Source organism: Ambystoma mexicanum, chromosome 9, assembly GCF_040938575.1.
Source record: "Ambystoma mexicanum isolate Mex_15411 chromosome 9, UKY_AmexF1_1, whole genome shotgun sequence".
NCBI classification, from domain to species: Eukaryota; Metazoa; Chordata; class Amphibia; order Caudata; family Ambystomatidae; genus Ambystoma; species Ambystoma mexicanum.
In genome coordinates this window covers 1,496,173,927-1,496,189,824 of record NC_090931.1, presented here as the reverse complement: position 1 = coordinate 1,496,189,824, position 15,898 = coordinate 1,496,173,927, and the positions used below count along the sequence as shown (strand labels likewise).

At 45.2% G+C, this 15,898-nt stretch overlaps 2 protein-coding genes across 2 annotated transcripts in view; both read right to left on the bottom strand.

Moving 5' to 3' along the window:
• Positions 1–15,898, bottom strand: part of LOC138489298 (zinc finger protein 84-like) — a 244,906-nt gene that overhangs the window by 140,621 nt on the left and 88,387 nt on the right. The window lies entirely within an intron of this gene.
• The window catches only part of LOC138489297 (zinc finger protein 84-like), a 100,932-nt gene continuing 88,488 nt past the window's right edge, over positions 3,455–15,898 (bottom strand). The window contains exon 2 of the mRNA XM_069616996.1: positions 3,455–5,903. Coding sequence (XP_069473097.1) covers positions 3,683–4,765 — 1,083 coding nt within the window. The 5' untranslated portion in view covers positions 4,766–5,903 and the 3' untranslated portion in view covers positions 3,455–3,682. The remainder of the gene's footprint in view (positions 5,904–15,898) is intronic.

Below are 15,898 nucleotides of genomic sequence, written 5' to 3'. Positions count from 1 at the left end.
CCCAACTCATAATGACCCCCTTAATGTCCTTCTGAACAGCTTGTCCTTTTGGACAAGCCTAGGCCGGGTTCACTCTTGTCCGATACACAGTTCAACTTGCTTGATCACAGTACGGGATTCACTCTCGTTGGTTCTCCCCTTGGCATCCATCCGTCGGGTTCATATAGCCGCTTACATACTGTTCACAGTTCACTGTGTTTTATCTCAACCTTTCAACTTGGGCCTCCCTCTGTCGGGTTCACACAACAGCCTTTCTTTAACACAGTTTATGTACCTTTTTAACACAGTTCCATGAATTGGCTCATTTTCATCAGAAAGCGGGATTCCCTTCTCCTAGCTTTCCTCTGGCAATGCGTGAGAGACTTTCCATTGTTCAAGGGATTTGACGTGACCCCTGTAGGACCACTCGGACGCCTCTCGTCACCCCTTCCTAGGGCCTTCTGGTTCTTGTAGTTTCAAAACAGTTCCCGGCCAGTCTTTCGAATGAGCTCCCATGTGGCGGTGGACCCCCGTGCACCTGGACCTTGGGCTTTCTTTGAAGTTCAAACACACATACATTTTCTTTCTTATTTCAAATTCCTTGCATTCCAAAATGTTGCTACTTGCAACCTTGGGCTCAACACAGTTCAGTTTGCTATCAGCTTGTTCCGACTCACCGGCTGTGCTGAACTTGTTGGCTTTTCTGTTCTCTGGAGTCAAGGATAGTACCACGGTAGCCAGCTTGACTCTCTGCCTGCGTTATCAAAGCGGGAGGCCCCTTGTCTACCATTGACATCTGTTGCTCTGCACACTAGCTATAACTCCTGGTCTTATGCTTTCCCTTTCGGAGGTTTTGCAGGTCTGAGTTGGCAAGAGCAATTCCCCCTTCGTCGTCCTTCCAGGTCTCACTGTCTCCTCGTGCATTTGGCCTTGCCCGAAGTGTGCTTTCGTGTTCTGCCTTTTAGTGCTGTGGGGAAGGAAAAGGTCCGTCAGGTGTGCGTGGTTAGTGTCAATTGCCTGACTCTGCCTGCCCCGTGTATTGGGAAATGCCAGGTAAACAGCTCTGGTGTTAGTCCGTTGTCTGTTATTGTGTAATTTATTTATTATTACATTTGTATTGCGCACCCAAACCCTCAGACATCTGGGCGCATAAGTTACGAATATGGTTACAGGTTCAGCAAACTTAAGACTATGGTTACAAGTTAGTGAGGCTTAAGATGTTGGTTACAGGAAGCTTAGGCGTTTGGTTACAATTTATGCAGATCACAGTTAGTGCATGCTAACACAGATAGATGCTATGCTGTCTTAAGAATTAGGTAGCAGATAATGCAAGTCTGGCAAAACAATACATACTAAGAAAGTATTTGTGTGGGAAAGGGGGGGTAGAGCTTGTAAATATCCTGGAGGGTAGGATGGGGAAAAGGTGTTACAGGGAAGGGGATACCGCATCTCAACCCTCGGCGTCCCACTTCACTTCCACTCCCCAAAGACCCTCGCCCAGGTGATCCTCCCCTACTGGTCCAGCCCCAGGAACTGGATCCTATAACGATGGCTGCGTCCTGGCCACCTGGAGGACCGATCCCCAGGCACTAGTAAGTGAGACACCTTTGGGTTTCTCACGCCGCCCAGGTAAGCAAACCCATTCTAGTAAGATCTTGTTTTTGTTGGAATGTCTGTGGGAAGGTGGGACATGCAGTATTTTGCGATCATTTTGGTAATTTCCCAGTGGAAAATGTGTGAAAATAGTTTTGTCACATTTACAAATTTGCAGTCATTCTGGGTAAGAGATTCTACCATGATTCACGCAAGTGAGACCTCTTTAAATTTCCCCGGTGTCTTTTCAGAAATGCATGGGGGTTCCCGGTTTTCCTTGCTGGTAGTGACACCACAGGCCCAAATCTGTGGGTTGTCCACAAGGCCAAATTCACTATAGATTTGGTCTTCCCAGGGCGTTTGGTACCAGTGGTTTAGCCTTTTCCCATTGCACCCACGTCAGTGCACACAAACGTGTGAGGTACTGTTTTCATAGGGACATCTGTGGGAAGGTAAGACATGTGTAGTTGCCCGCGTGTTTCGGTGGTTTACTGGTTGCAAATATCTCAAAACTGTGTGTCACTACATTTTGGAATGTATCATTCACACCCAGGTCAGTGCACTCAAACGTGAGGTACCATTTTCATTGGGACACATGTGGGAATGTGGGAAGGTAGGACATTCCTTGTTTTCTCTTGTTTGTGTTAACATTTTCATACATTTGCTACTAAGTTTTGTTACACAATCCTTTATTTACCAATTGTGCCCTACACTCAGTCGCTGCTTTAGGCACTGCAAACTTTTGTGACATGCGCTAGTCACCTATCCTTCAAAAGGTCATCCTGTGTCCTTTCAGAAAAAATATGCTTGGCATTGTTCACCACATTGGTTTTCGTTATTTAAAAATGCTAAGTAGGTCACTTTACACAGTCAGCGTAAAAATACTGTGTACCATGGCTTGGTTTTTGGCTTGTGGTATTGCTTGTTCTGTGAAACATTATGAAAAATGTCTACTTGACTCAATTGCTTTTAAACATTTTTGCAAGAAGAAAAGAAAATTATGCTTTCTTCCATGTTATGGATTTTGAGTTAAGAAATGTGTGCTTTCATTCTTCAAATCCGGCAGAGTCTTCCCGGTAAGTCCTTGTCGGCACTAGAGAGCCGATTTCCCATTTCTAGAAATGAGCTCTCCCCCAGCGACTCCAGACCAATATTCTAAAAAATGGTGTGATGGCAATCACAAGTTTTGTACTTTGGCCATTCATCAGGCGATTCCACCAGTACTCCTCTTCGTGGATCCGTGCGCCATTAAAAAAAGGTGTCCAACATGTGTGAACCTCTTTGTGGATGTGCCGGAGCAGGACAAAAGCAAGTCTCTTATTGTTTCCGCTTTGTCCTTTTGATTGCAATATCGTCAGATGTTATGCTTTGAGCTTCCTCTTACTGCTAAAATCTAATTAGTTTTCAATAGGTTTAGACGTGCTCTAAAGAATATGGTTCTAAAACTTCTTGTTTGGAAATTTCACCAAATATTCCATTAGTATGTCTAAATGTCTTATGTCCTAACTATTAGAGTCGGGGAGAATGGTGCATTGCTTTTGTGAATATTCATGGAAGCCATTATCTTACAAGTGCAAATATGGCCAGCACATACTGTCAGTCATTTTTGCAATTGGGTAATTATGGGTAAAAGGCTCTTGCCTGATCTGAGCAAATGACCCCTTCCCGAACCTGGAAATATAGCTACTTTTCAGAAACGTATGCCATTCTAAGTTCCCATTCAGCTTTCCTACCCTCCTCTTCCATTCCGTGCAAGCATGTCCTATTAAAAGAAGGGGAAAAAATATCGCCTCCCTCTTACAAAGCTGAAGGTACAATTACGAAAACTATTGTTTGTTGTTTCCACTCAACCTGTTCCTCTTACAAGAAAAAAAACCACAGGTTTCTTTGTACATCATTTTATTTGCATTTAATGTTGGCACTTTCTTGTTATTTTCTCACTCCCCCTTACAGCAAAACACAAATGCTTAGTGGTGTTACGACCAACTACATGTGGGAAGAAAAGGGTGCACATTTGGCTAGGATATACAAGGGATTGAATGCCAACATACTGAAATGTCCAATAAAAGCCTCAACACTGGGAGGAATGTATGTTTTCATGTAAACTGAGCTATGTTTTGGTAACAAGACGCCTGTGACATTGGGTGTACTGATGAGGTTTTCCTACAGTGTGTGTGCGCTCATGACGAGTAAGACTGTGCTTATGACTGAAGCATTTCTGACATTCAGTGCACGGATAAGGTTTGTCTCCTGTGTGTGTTCTCTGATGTTTAAGAAGATAGCTTTTATTAACCAAGCCTTTTTGGCAGTTATTGCATTGGTACAGGTTTTCCCCTGTGTGGGTTCTTTCAAGCAGCAAAAGATGCGTTTTGTGACTGAAGCATTTCTGACAGTCAGTGCACTGATAAGGTTTTTCTCCTGTGTGTGTTCTCTCATGTTTAATAAGATTGCATTTATAAGTGAAGCCTTTTTGGCATTCACTGCATTGGTACGGTTTTTCTCCTGTGTGTGTTCTCACGTGATACGTAAGACTGTGTTTACGGCTGAAGCATTTCTGACATTCGCTGCACTGGTACGGTTTTTCTCCTGTGTGTGTTCGTTCATGACGAGCAAGAATGTCTTTTTGATTGAAGCATTTCCGACATTCAATGCACTGATAAGGTTTTTCTCCTGTGTGTGTTCTCACGTGATGAGTAAGACTTTGTTTATGACTGAAGCATTTCTGACATTCGCTGCATTGATAAGGTTTTTCTCCTGTGTGTGTTCTCTCATGTTTAATAAGATCGTTTTTATAAATGAATGCTTTTTGGCATTCACTACATTGGTACAGTGTGTCTCCTGTGTGTGTTCTTTCATGCTTAACAAGATTGCTTTTTTGACTGAAGCATTTCTGACATTCAATGCACTGATAAGGTTTTTCTCCTGTGTGTGTTCGTTCATGATAAATAAGGCCGCCTTTATGCCTGAAGCATTTCTGACATTTGCTGCACTGGTGAGGCTTTTCTCCCGTGTGTATTCTCTCATGAACAAGAAGTATGCTTTTATGACAGAAGTATTTCTGACATCCATTGCATTGATAACGTTTATCTCTTCCTTGCGTTTGCTCACGCAGAAGAAGAAGACTAGAATTCTGACTGAATCTTTTCCGACATTCAGTACCCAGTGAATGTTTATCCGTCATCGGCATCTCCATGGCTGGTTTTGCAATGGCTACTCATACAGTGTAAGAAGCGATGATGCAGGTCCAGGGACTCAATAGTGCAACTTAGGTGGTCAGGGTCTTAGACATTCACAGACATGTAGCTTCAATGGGAATACATGTGTAGAACATCCCTGACCAGACAGCGGTTCCCATTTCTTACCTTAATCCACATTGCATGCCTGTATCCCTCTGTATCCAGTCTTTCCATATAATTATAACTCTACCCTCAATATTCAGTCCTTCTAAATTGCACCCATAAAATTATCACCAGTACAGTGTTTGGTTGTTCGCCAGCTAGGTTTTCTCTATACAAAACATAATACATGCCAGAAGAAAACTCACACCAGTATGAGGGTACAAATGGATAATGCGTAGATCTAAAATCGCTCAAAATGGAGCAGTGCTCTCTAGCGAATGCTTACGTTTTGTCAAATGTAGCTTTGCTCTGGATACAATATGTTGTGAGCTCTATGGGCAGCTTCTTTTTGTTGAGCCATATATTTTACTTGATGTATCTGGCTGTGGCAATGATGACCTGATCATATTATCCTCCTGTGCGTGCTCTCTCACAGTAAACGGGTTATTTTCAGAAAAGATTGTGTGACAAAAATCAACAATGAGGTTTTCCTTCCAATCGTTCTATTATCATGGGCGATTATATTTTTTATAACTGAGGTGTCTGCTGCAGACTTCATATAGATATAGTACATATGCTGCTTCAGTTTATGCAGATAATGTGTTGGACTGCTTCTTGCTGTGTTGTTGAATTTCTTTTTGCTGTTCTGCTGGGTCCGTGCTGTGCTGTTGGATGACGTCTTACGGTTGGCTGGTGTACAAGCTCCTGTTTACTGTGTACTTTACTTATAATTAGGAATCATTGCATTCCTGTAATTGTTCAGACACTCATGTCAGATTACTCAATTTTTTGTGCTTCAGGGTGTATAGCTGAAAGAATATGTGGGATTGAAGACCTCACTTTTTTAAGCAGTCCTGCTCTAGGCTCTTCCAATTCCTTCCTTATCGCATCTGACGTCTGGATTCCTTTTCCTTTAGAATAAGCCTGTGAGGGTGCTCGTTTTTAGCACGTCAATAAATCATCATTTCGTCTTGTCTGGCCTGCAACAGTCATCTGTAGATTGAAAGTGAAAGGTTATGTTTATAAATGTTCAATTATAGCTAGAAACAGCATTAAAGAAATGCAAGGAGTTTTCTATGTATTAAAGCAATCAATTTTATTGTTTCCATGCTGTACACATGGGAGATGATTACATTAGAGAGTGCCAAAGTTCAGCAAAACATAACACTGATTTCTAAAGCAGCAGAAATAATAAATAAGTCACCCTTTCTCTGTGACACTATAAGAAAGAAGCTCGGAAGAATGCATCTACTACATTGGGTCAATTCAATCCTCCCACATGAAAGTCTAGGGCCACAGTCACATTTCCATCTTTTGTTAAAATGTTATTAGGATACAGTGACCTTAATAATTTCTTTTAAAGACCCAAAAAAATAGAACATTATGTTGCCCAAGGACTGGTGGGTTTGGCGGTGATGCGTCACTTGCTTTTCAATAAATCCAACATTACAACTACCCAGGGCACATGGTTCAACTCCATCTCCTTCAGCCCTCAGCTACATAATTGCATTGGTGGAAATTAACTGTGAATGGCATCAGCAGATGTGCAGTCAGAAGATGGATGCAGTTTTGCTCTGTAAACTGCTCCCCCAACCCCCTTTTTTTTGCTAAAAACCCCTTTTTTTTCCTAAACGAAAACCTGAAAAATATATATATACATTTTTAAAAAAATTCGACCATTTGTCTTTCGACCAAATTGCGTCGACCATTTGTCTGTCGACCAAATGACTGGACAGCACTGTGGCTATATTTGCAGCAGGCATTGACCTCTCAGAAGTGTTTCATTTAAGGAACTGCTGCTTTGTAGGCAGTAGGGAGGCATGGGGCTTCCCGGCTGCTCTACTGAGACTCCTCATTCAACTCCACTCTGCAGCTTATCAGGTTGAAATCATCAAGTAGTTTGTCAAAAAAGATATGGATGCATAGAGGGTTAGGATATGGGTGTGTGGTTGCCCCTCGCCTCTTGAACCTGTACATCTGTGACCTTGGGAAGCTTGATGAGGTAGACTTCCACCTCGGCAGAACCATATTTGGAAAAGATGGTTAGCATACGCGAATGGCATTCTTTTTGACCAGCACTCAATTCACCTATAACTATTGCCTAAAGCCTTCAATGAATATACCTTAGATAATTAGCTGGTGATAAATATGGGGAACACAAATATTTGGTTTTGAACAAAAAACAATAAGATAATAATGGTCTGTAGAGAGTAGAGAATTGAAAGGAGTCAAACATTTGACTTATTTAGTCCTGATTTTTAAGAAACCTAGCTTAGAAATTCTATACACAATTGTCAAGACAAGAATGGCTTATTTCTTGGCCCAGTTGCGATATATTGAAAGCCAGATTTAGCTAATCTCAGTTATTCCGTTTAGTAAATGTTATAATGGCAAAGTTGTGTCAAGCAGCATTTACAGGGTTGGAAGTTTGAATTTAGATGACTGGGAAAGACAAACAGTGTGGATGGCATTCTTTATATCTCTTACCAACTGCGTCCCGGCTGTTGTTCTTAGATACAAATTGGGCTGGAACCTTTCAGCTTTATATTATAAGATTGTCGCTCCTTCTAGAAGATTCCTCATTTATGGACTAAAATAAAATCATAGATTTAGGCTCTACTATTGGGCTTCAACAAGCAGAATCCCAGGGGTTACACATGAAGGTTTTATTGTAAAACCTCTTGATGTGAAGAAAATCTGGGGCAGATGGAACTGTAATGCGACCAGAGATGCCAGAAAGTGATTTAAACTATATGAGGGTTTGGCTGGAAAAGAAACTTGTGAATTATTCCACCTTACGGATGCAAATTTCCTAATGCACACTAGCATAATATCTTTTTGAGATTTTAAAATCTCCTCTCTACAGGAGCGATTATGGGACTTTATGCAAAGACAAATTACCACTACAGATTATTTAAGATCTTGTGTCAGGGTGAGTCACTGAGCCATGCTATACTTGATTGTTTAGAAATCTGGAGGCCACAATACTCCACTGGTTGATTTGTCCACAGTGAGGCTTTCCTGTGTTCTACAGTCTATTGGTCATGTCTATTCACAGGAACCCAGGCTTCCCTGCCCTTGGCTGCGATCAGATGCATTAATTACATATTGTTTTAATTGACCCAATGAGGTTATTGCATTCAATCAATGTTCAAACATTAAATTGGACATATTTGATATATTGTGGGATTGTGAACATGTGTTGATATTTTTAGGTCATCCAGAGGGCGTTCCCCTTGGAGTCTGGTTGGGGAACCTGGTCGCGAAGTCTGGGCATTGCTTGTTTTCTCTTTTAGCGAACAGGTCAAGTGTAGGTTAACCCCACTGAGAGAAGATGTGGTCTATAACGCTTGAGTCTAGTTGCCACCCGTGTTCCTCTGTTAGTGGATCTCTGCTCAGAGTCTGCTAGAGTGTTGAGTACCCCTGGAACGTGTTGGGAGGATAGGGGCATCCCTCGTCTGAGTGCCCACTTCCATATTTTCTGAGTCAACTTGGACAGATTTGGAGAGTGTGTGCCCCCGTTTGTTGATATAAAACATGGCAGTTGTGCTGTCTGTTTGAATTTGAACGGACAGACTGCTAGTAGTTCCAGTAGGTTGATATGGTTCTGTGCTGTGACTTGTGTCCACAGACCATGTGCTGTGTGGTGAAGATAATGAGCCCCCACCCAGAAAGTGACGCTTCTGTTGTGACAACCACTTGCGCATCGGATCGTGGAAGGGTTTTCCCCTTTAACAGATTTTCTCTTGACCACCAGCGTAGGTTTTGAACCAGTGTAGGCAAAATGACCACTAGATCGTACCACTGACCACTTGCCTGAGACCATTGTTTCCCCAACCATTCCTGCATTGGTCGCATGCGCAGACGTACATGAGGGACCAGATAAATGCAAAATGCCATCATGCCTAGTAACCGCATTGCTTTGCATACGCTTATCTGGAGATCGGCTTGATTCTGGGGTATTTGCCGAAGCATGTTTTGTACTCTTTCCATGGACAGAAAGGCTAAGCCTGGCTTTGTATCTAATACAGCTCTTAGGAACTGTTTTGATGTGTTTGGTACAAGACTTGACTTTCTCTCATTTATCGAGATGCCCAATTGGAAAAGGAGATGGTTCTTTGCGTGTTTTGTTTGAAAAGATGGGGAGTTTCTCCTGTGATCAGCCAGTTGTCCAGGTAGGGGTACACTGGGATTGTCTCCCTGCGCAGGTGCGCCGCCACCACCGCCAGAACCTTGGTGAATACCCTTGGAGCAGAGGCTATTCCGAAGGGTAGCACCTTGAATTGGTAGTGCTGGTCTGCTACTTTGAACCGCAAGAGCTTTCTGTGCGCTGGGAGCATTGAAATATGAAAATAAGCATCTTTCATATCCAAAGTTGCCATGTAATCCTCCCGTTTCAACAGGGGAATTACCTCTTGTTGCGTTGTCATGCGGAATTTTTGTGGCTTTACATAAGTGTCTGCAGGGCGTAAGTCTAACACTGGGCGGATGGTTAGATCTTTCTTTGGAATAAGGAAGTATGTTGAATAGATACCCTTGTTTACCTCGTTGGACGCCACAATCTCAATGGTGTCTTTGAGGAGTAGTGCGTTGACTTCTTCCATCAAGATGAGTTCTTCTCTTGATGTCTTCCTTCGGCACGGGGGAAATTTTAATGGCGTTTCCAGGAGCTCCACGCAATAACCTCCCACTACCGTTGATAACACCCACTTGTCCGTGGTTATACCCTCCCATGCGTTGGTGAAGATTGCAATTCATCCCCCAACTGGAGAGGCATGGGAAAGGACCTGTAGCAGGGCGTCATTGTTTGGGAGGCATACCTCCACCCTTCGAAGTGGAGGGTTTCCACGGCCTCTGCGCTGGCATCTAGGAAAACCCTGGGACGCTTGTCCATTGGTTGTTATTCCATGAAGTATTCTGGTTTTGCCTGTATCCGGAGCTGAGCCCCTTTGTGAATTCTGGCAGTGAAAACGGCGAAAATTGTTTCCACCTCTTTGCCCAGTCTGTTTGTTGGTAAGTTGGCCAAGGGACTTGAATGTGTCATACTCCTCCATGGAGGAGCCGAAGGCAGAGCCACTGCCAGCAGTCTGCTTAAAAATAACCTTGACGCTGCAGATAATGCCAGACGCATCATTGCAGAGGGCACTATTCTCAAGAGCCATTCCTGCATTCGACAGTCCGGTTTTAAACTTGAAACACATACAACCTTGCTCAATATGCCAATAGAACCAAATGTTTTATTTGACCTCGTAATTGGGCAGTAAGGGATTACCGGCACCAGTGCCCTTACCGGTACCGGTAATCCCTTACCGCCCGGGTCGTAATGAGGCCCTATGTCTTCTGCTGACCACTTGGCTGAGCTGGGGATAACCCCAGGGTAAGGTATAGTAGTTGTGAGGGGTGTAGGAAAAACCTTATTACCCTCCCCTTCCTCTTGTAGGATCTCTTAAGTCTCCTTTACAGTGTACCTGTCAGGGGTAGGCTCCTTACTATGAGGTTTGTCCTTATGGGACTTATCCTTGTCCTTCTGCTTATCCTTGTGATTGAAGCTTTTAGAGGACGATTTCTTTGACTAGAAGCTTTAATTAGGTCTTCTGGGAGATGTTTCTTAATAAGAAGAGAAAGCCCTGACTCTTTTGGCCTCCCAGCCGGTTAAGACGAAACATGTTGCATGTTGGTACTGGAACCGGTTTTGGTACCAAAGTTCGGCAGAAGTGGTTTTATGGGCGGCGTCATTAGTCTTATGAGGCCTGTCATGAGGTGACTGAGACTTGGGAGTGCCCAGAGGACAGTGAATCCACAGATCTGCCCCTAGACGCGAAATCTCGGCATGTGTTCGACACATCGCCGTGGGGTATTTGTTTAGTGTGGGGAGATGGAGTGCTTTTGCCGCCGGGTGTAGTCCACACAACAGAGCCGCTAGCCTGTCTTCCAGGGTCAGGACTAGCACTGGGGAACGTGGCTGTCCCCCGTCACCCTCACCGTCCCGAAACGACGTCGCTGCCGGCTCCCTCCACGTCCATGGTGGCCTCAGTTTGCATGGCGTGATGGGCCACAACGTTTTGCCCTACGGACTTTAAGGGTCTTGGGTCAAAAAAGCTTGACAATGCCCTTCGTCGTGGTCCTGATTAAGACACAGGTTGCACACTCTGCGCTTATCGATCCACTGACATTTTTTATTACAGGATGGGCTAAATTTAAAAGGTGTCCTATCCATGTTTGGGGCAGGCAACAGGGCGACAAGGGAAAGGGGTGGAAAATACATTGTGTAATGACCGCCCCCACTCTCCCTACTGTAAGGGCCTAGGCCCGTTGGGCCTTCCAAGACCGAAAGGAATCTGTCGAAGTTGCTTTGTCCAACGGTTCGTCTTGTCCTTCGGTGTGAATCTTCACAGCGTCGAGACGGCGGTCGAAAACGACAGGAAGAGTAACTATTTTTAAACTTTGTCAAAGTAAATGGCGTTAGCCGATATTTTACTCTGCGAGAAGCGGCCACTCACGTTGGCGGAAAAAAACAATCTGAGTGACCTCGATGCGTGAAGGACCATGGGTACAGTGGACGCCACACTAGGGATAGTATTACTGGCACGCCCTGTCGACGTCACTTTTCGATTTTTTGAAAACGTAATACTCTGCAGCTTCCACTAAATGTTGATTATATATATATATATATATATATATATATATATGGGATACATTACTCACCGTAATCGTATTTCTGATGCTTGTATCTGCTTAGATTCACATGCTGTGCATAGGCCGACATCTAGTGGAAGCTGCGGAGTATTACAGTTTGTTTTTCGAAACTCGAAAATGGGCGTCGACACAGGCGTGCCAGTAATACTATCCCTAGTGTGACGTCCACTGTACCCAAGATCCCTCACGCGTCTAGGATCCTCAGATTGTATTTTTTCTGACATGAGGAAGCATGAGGAGTAGCGTGAGTACAGATAATCCAAGCAGATAGACAGAAAGGTAAGACTACAAGCAATCATGCGCCTTCTCTCGGAGGGGAGGAAGGGTGGGTCGCATGTGAATCTAAGCAGATACAAGCATCAGAAATACGATTACGGTGAGTAATGTATCCCTTCTGAGGCTTGTGGAATCTGCTTAGATCACATGCTGTGCATAGATTAGCGAGCAGTACCAGAAGAAGGAGGTGGGATGTGAGAAGGGTCATGAGCAAACAGGTGTCTTAGAACCGCTTGTCCCACTTGTGTATCTGTCTTGGAATGAGTGTCAATGCAGTAATGCTGAGTAAAAGTGTGAATAGAGCTCCAAGTAGCTGCTTTGCAAATGGTGTCAAGGGGAACATTTGCAATGAAAGCCAGAGTGGCCCCAATGCCTCTAGTAGAGTGGGCCCTTGGCGTAAAAGGCAGAGTCTTTTCAGAAAGAGAGTAACACAATTGTATACAATTGATAATCCACTTCGAGATAGCGCCTTTAGAGACGCGATCCCCCTCTCTGCCTGTAGCTACGGAGACAAACAGTTGATCTGTTTTTCTTAGCGGTCTGGTTTTATTTACATAGTAGAGGACCGCCCTACGCACATCTAGGGTGTGTAGTTTCACCTCAGCCGAGCTTTGCGGGTTCTGGAAGAAAGCCGGAAGCTCGATGGACTGGTTTACATGGAACTTTGATATGAATTTAGGTGAGAACCTAGCGTGTGTGCGTAAAACCAGTTTGTCTTTGTGGATAGTAAAGAAAGGTTCCTGCACTGACAGAGCCTGAATTTCACTGACCCTTCTTATAGAGGTAATGGCTACTAAGAAGGCCGTTTTATAAGTCAGGTGTTTGAGACTACTTTTATGCATGGGTTCGAAGGGGGGTCCCATGAGCTTAGCTAGCACCACGTTGAGGTCCCATCCTGGCGGTGTGTTCGAAATAGGAGGGTGAAGTCTCTTTACTCCTTCCATGAAGGCTTTAACTACTGGTACTTTCCACCACGAAACTTTGTTATGGGATGTGGTGTAAGCCGAGAGGGCTGCCAGGTGTACTTTCAGAGAGTTAAAAACCAATCCTGCATCCAGCAGGTGGAGCATGTATGTCACAACGTTGGAAGGAGTGCAATCAACCGGGTTGATTTGTTTATTCTGGCACCAGATAACAAATCTTTTCTACTTGTCAAAGTAACAGTGCCTTGTATTTGGTTTCCTGGACTCTTTTAGAATGTCCATACACCTCTGTGGTAATTTGAGATGTCCAAACTCTATGACTTCAGGAGCCATGCTGCTAGGTTCATAGAGTTGGGATCCTGATGCACTGTTTGACCTTGTTGCTGGGACAGTAGGTTGTACCAGGCTGGGAGTTTGATGGGCTCGCACACCGCCATCCTGCGTAGGTGTGGAAACCATGGTTGTCTCGCCCACATGGGAGCAACTAGGATGAGCGTCATCGATTCCTTGTTCATCTTGTACACCACCTTCCTGATGAGAGGAGTTGGTGGAAAAGCGTACGCAAACATCCCTGACCAGTTCATCCACAGGGCATTCCCTTGGGAGTCCGGTTGGGGGAACCTGGATGCAAATCCTGGGCATTGTTTGTTTTCGCTTGTGGCGAATAGGTCTATAGTGGGGAAACCCCACTGAGAGAAGAGATCTTCTACGACGTCTCTGTGAAGGACCCATTCGTGTTCTTCTGGGAGGGAGTCTCTGCTTAGAGCATCCGCTAGGGAATTGAGCTCCCCTGGAACATGTTGCGATGACAGGAAGATGTTCCGTCTGAGTGCCCATATCCAGATTTTCTGGGCAAGCTTGGACAGATTTGGCGAACGAGTCCCTCCTTGCTTGTTCAGATAGAACATGGCTGTCGTGCTGTCCGTCCTGATCTGCACCGACAAGTTCAGAAGATGGGGCTCGAACGCCTGCAGCGCTCGGAATACTGCCAGAAGCTCTAGCAGATTGATGTGGTTCTTGGCTACTGAGTGAGACCAGAGACCCTGAGCTGTGTGGTGGAGATGGTGAGCTCCCCACCCAGTTAGGCATGCATCTGTAGTCACTACTGCCTGTACTTCGGGATCGTAAAAGGGTTTCCACTTTGCGAGATTCTCTCTTGTCCACCAGTGTAGGCTCTGTACGAGTGTTGGCGAAATGACCACTAGATCGTCCCACTGACCACTTGCCTGAGACCACTGTTTCGCCAACCATTCCTGCATGGGACGCATGCGCAGACGCGCGTGGGGGACCAGGTAAATGCATGACGCCATCATGCCCAGTAACCGCATAGCTTTGCGTACCGTTATTTGTTGACCTGACTGATAATGCGGAATTTGCAGAAGTATATTCCGAATTCTCTCTTCCGAAGGGAAGGTCAATCCTTTCTGAGTATCTAGGATAGCTCCTAGAAACTGTTTTGAGGTGCTTGGCACCAGACTTGACTTTTTCTCGTTGATAGAGAAGCCTAATTCGTGGAGGAGGTCGATAGTCCTCTGAATGTTTGACCTGCAAATTCCTGGGGTTTCCCCCGTTATGAGCCAGTCGTCCAGATAAGGGTACACTGGGATTGCCTCCCTGCGTAGGTGTGCAGCTGCCACCGCCAGTACCTTGGTGAATACCCTTGGTGCTGAAGCTATCCCGAAGGGCAGTACCTTGAATTGGTAGTGGCGACTGTCCACCTTGAAGCGCAAGTATTTTCTGTGCGCCGGGAGCATGGAAATATGAAAATAAGCATCTTTCATATCCAAGGTTGCCATGTAATCCCCCTTTTTTAGGAGGGGGATTACCTCTTGTAGCGTGGTCATACGGAATTTTTGGGGCTTGACATACTTGTTGGCAGGCCGTAAGTCCAATACTGGGCGCATTGTCAAATCTTTCTTTGGCACAAGGAAGTAAGTTGAATAGATACCCTTGTTTACCTGGTGTCCTGGGACGAGTTCTATCGCGTCCTTTTCTAGCAGAATGGCGATCTCCTCGAGAAGGATCTTTTGATGTTCTAGGGAGTGTATTCTTTGTCGTGGAGGGTGGTTCCGGGGACGCTGCAGTAGTTCTATACAATATCCTGTGGATACTGTTGACAACACCCATCTGTCTGAGGTGATCCCTTCCCAAGCCTGGGTGAAGGTGGAAATGCGTCCCCCTACTGGGGTTGCGTGGGAAGGGACCCTGAACTGAGCGTCACTGCTTTGGTGGAGGCGTGCCACCACCTCCCTTGTTGGGGCTGCCTCTACCTCTTCCACGACCTCTCTTGTTACCCCTGCCGTAACTTTGGGTAGACTGCTGGTTGTTATTCCATTGTGTACCCTGTCCCTGGGCATAGTTGCCTCTTTGTGAATTTTGGCCGCGTGGGCGACGAAAATTACTGTTCCCCCTCTGGTTAGGGGGTTTGTTGGTAAGCTGGCCAAGGGATTTGAGAGTCTCATATTCATCCTTGGCATTCTTAAGTGCGTCTTCGACCGCTTTCCCAAACAATAGGTCGGGTTCCACCGGCTTGTCTATTAAAGAAGCTTGGGTTTCTGTTTTGAATCCCGACTGCCGTAACCACGCATGTCTCTTGATAACAGTACCCTCTGCTATCAATCTCCCTGCGTTGTCCGCGGCGTCGAAAGTTGCTTTTAAAATGCAACCGGACACGGCTCTCCTCTCTGCCGAGATCCGAGCCAGCTGGCCCTTTAACGGTTCTGGAGCAGAGGCAATGAGCGCCGCGACCTCTTCCCATTGATGGCAGTTGTAACTGGCCAACAGGGTGGTGGAATTAGTAATCCTTGCTTGGTAGGCGGACGTTGAGGCTACCTTCCTGCCAAACCCGTAAAGTTTTTTGCTCTCCTTGTCGGGAGGAGCTTCTGATGAGGATAAGGGCGTGCCAGCCCTCTTCCGAGTGTTGGTAACCACTAGGGAATCTGGTTTAAGATGTCCCCTTATATACAGAGGGTCAGACTGGGCTGCCGGGAAAATCTTTTCGATTCTGGGGTTGACGGCTCTGGTGAGGTTAGGATTCACCAGGGAAGGATCTATTCTTCGTTGGATGGATTTAAGGATAGGGATGGTCTGCGC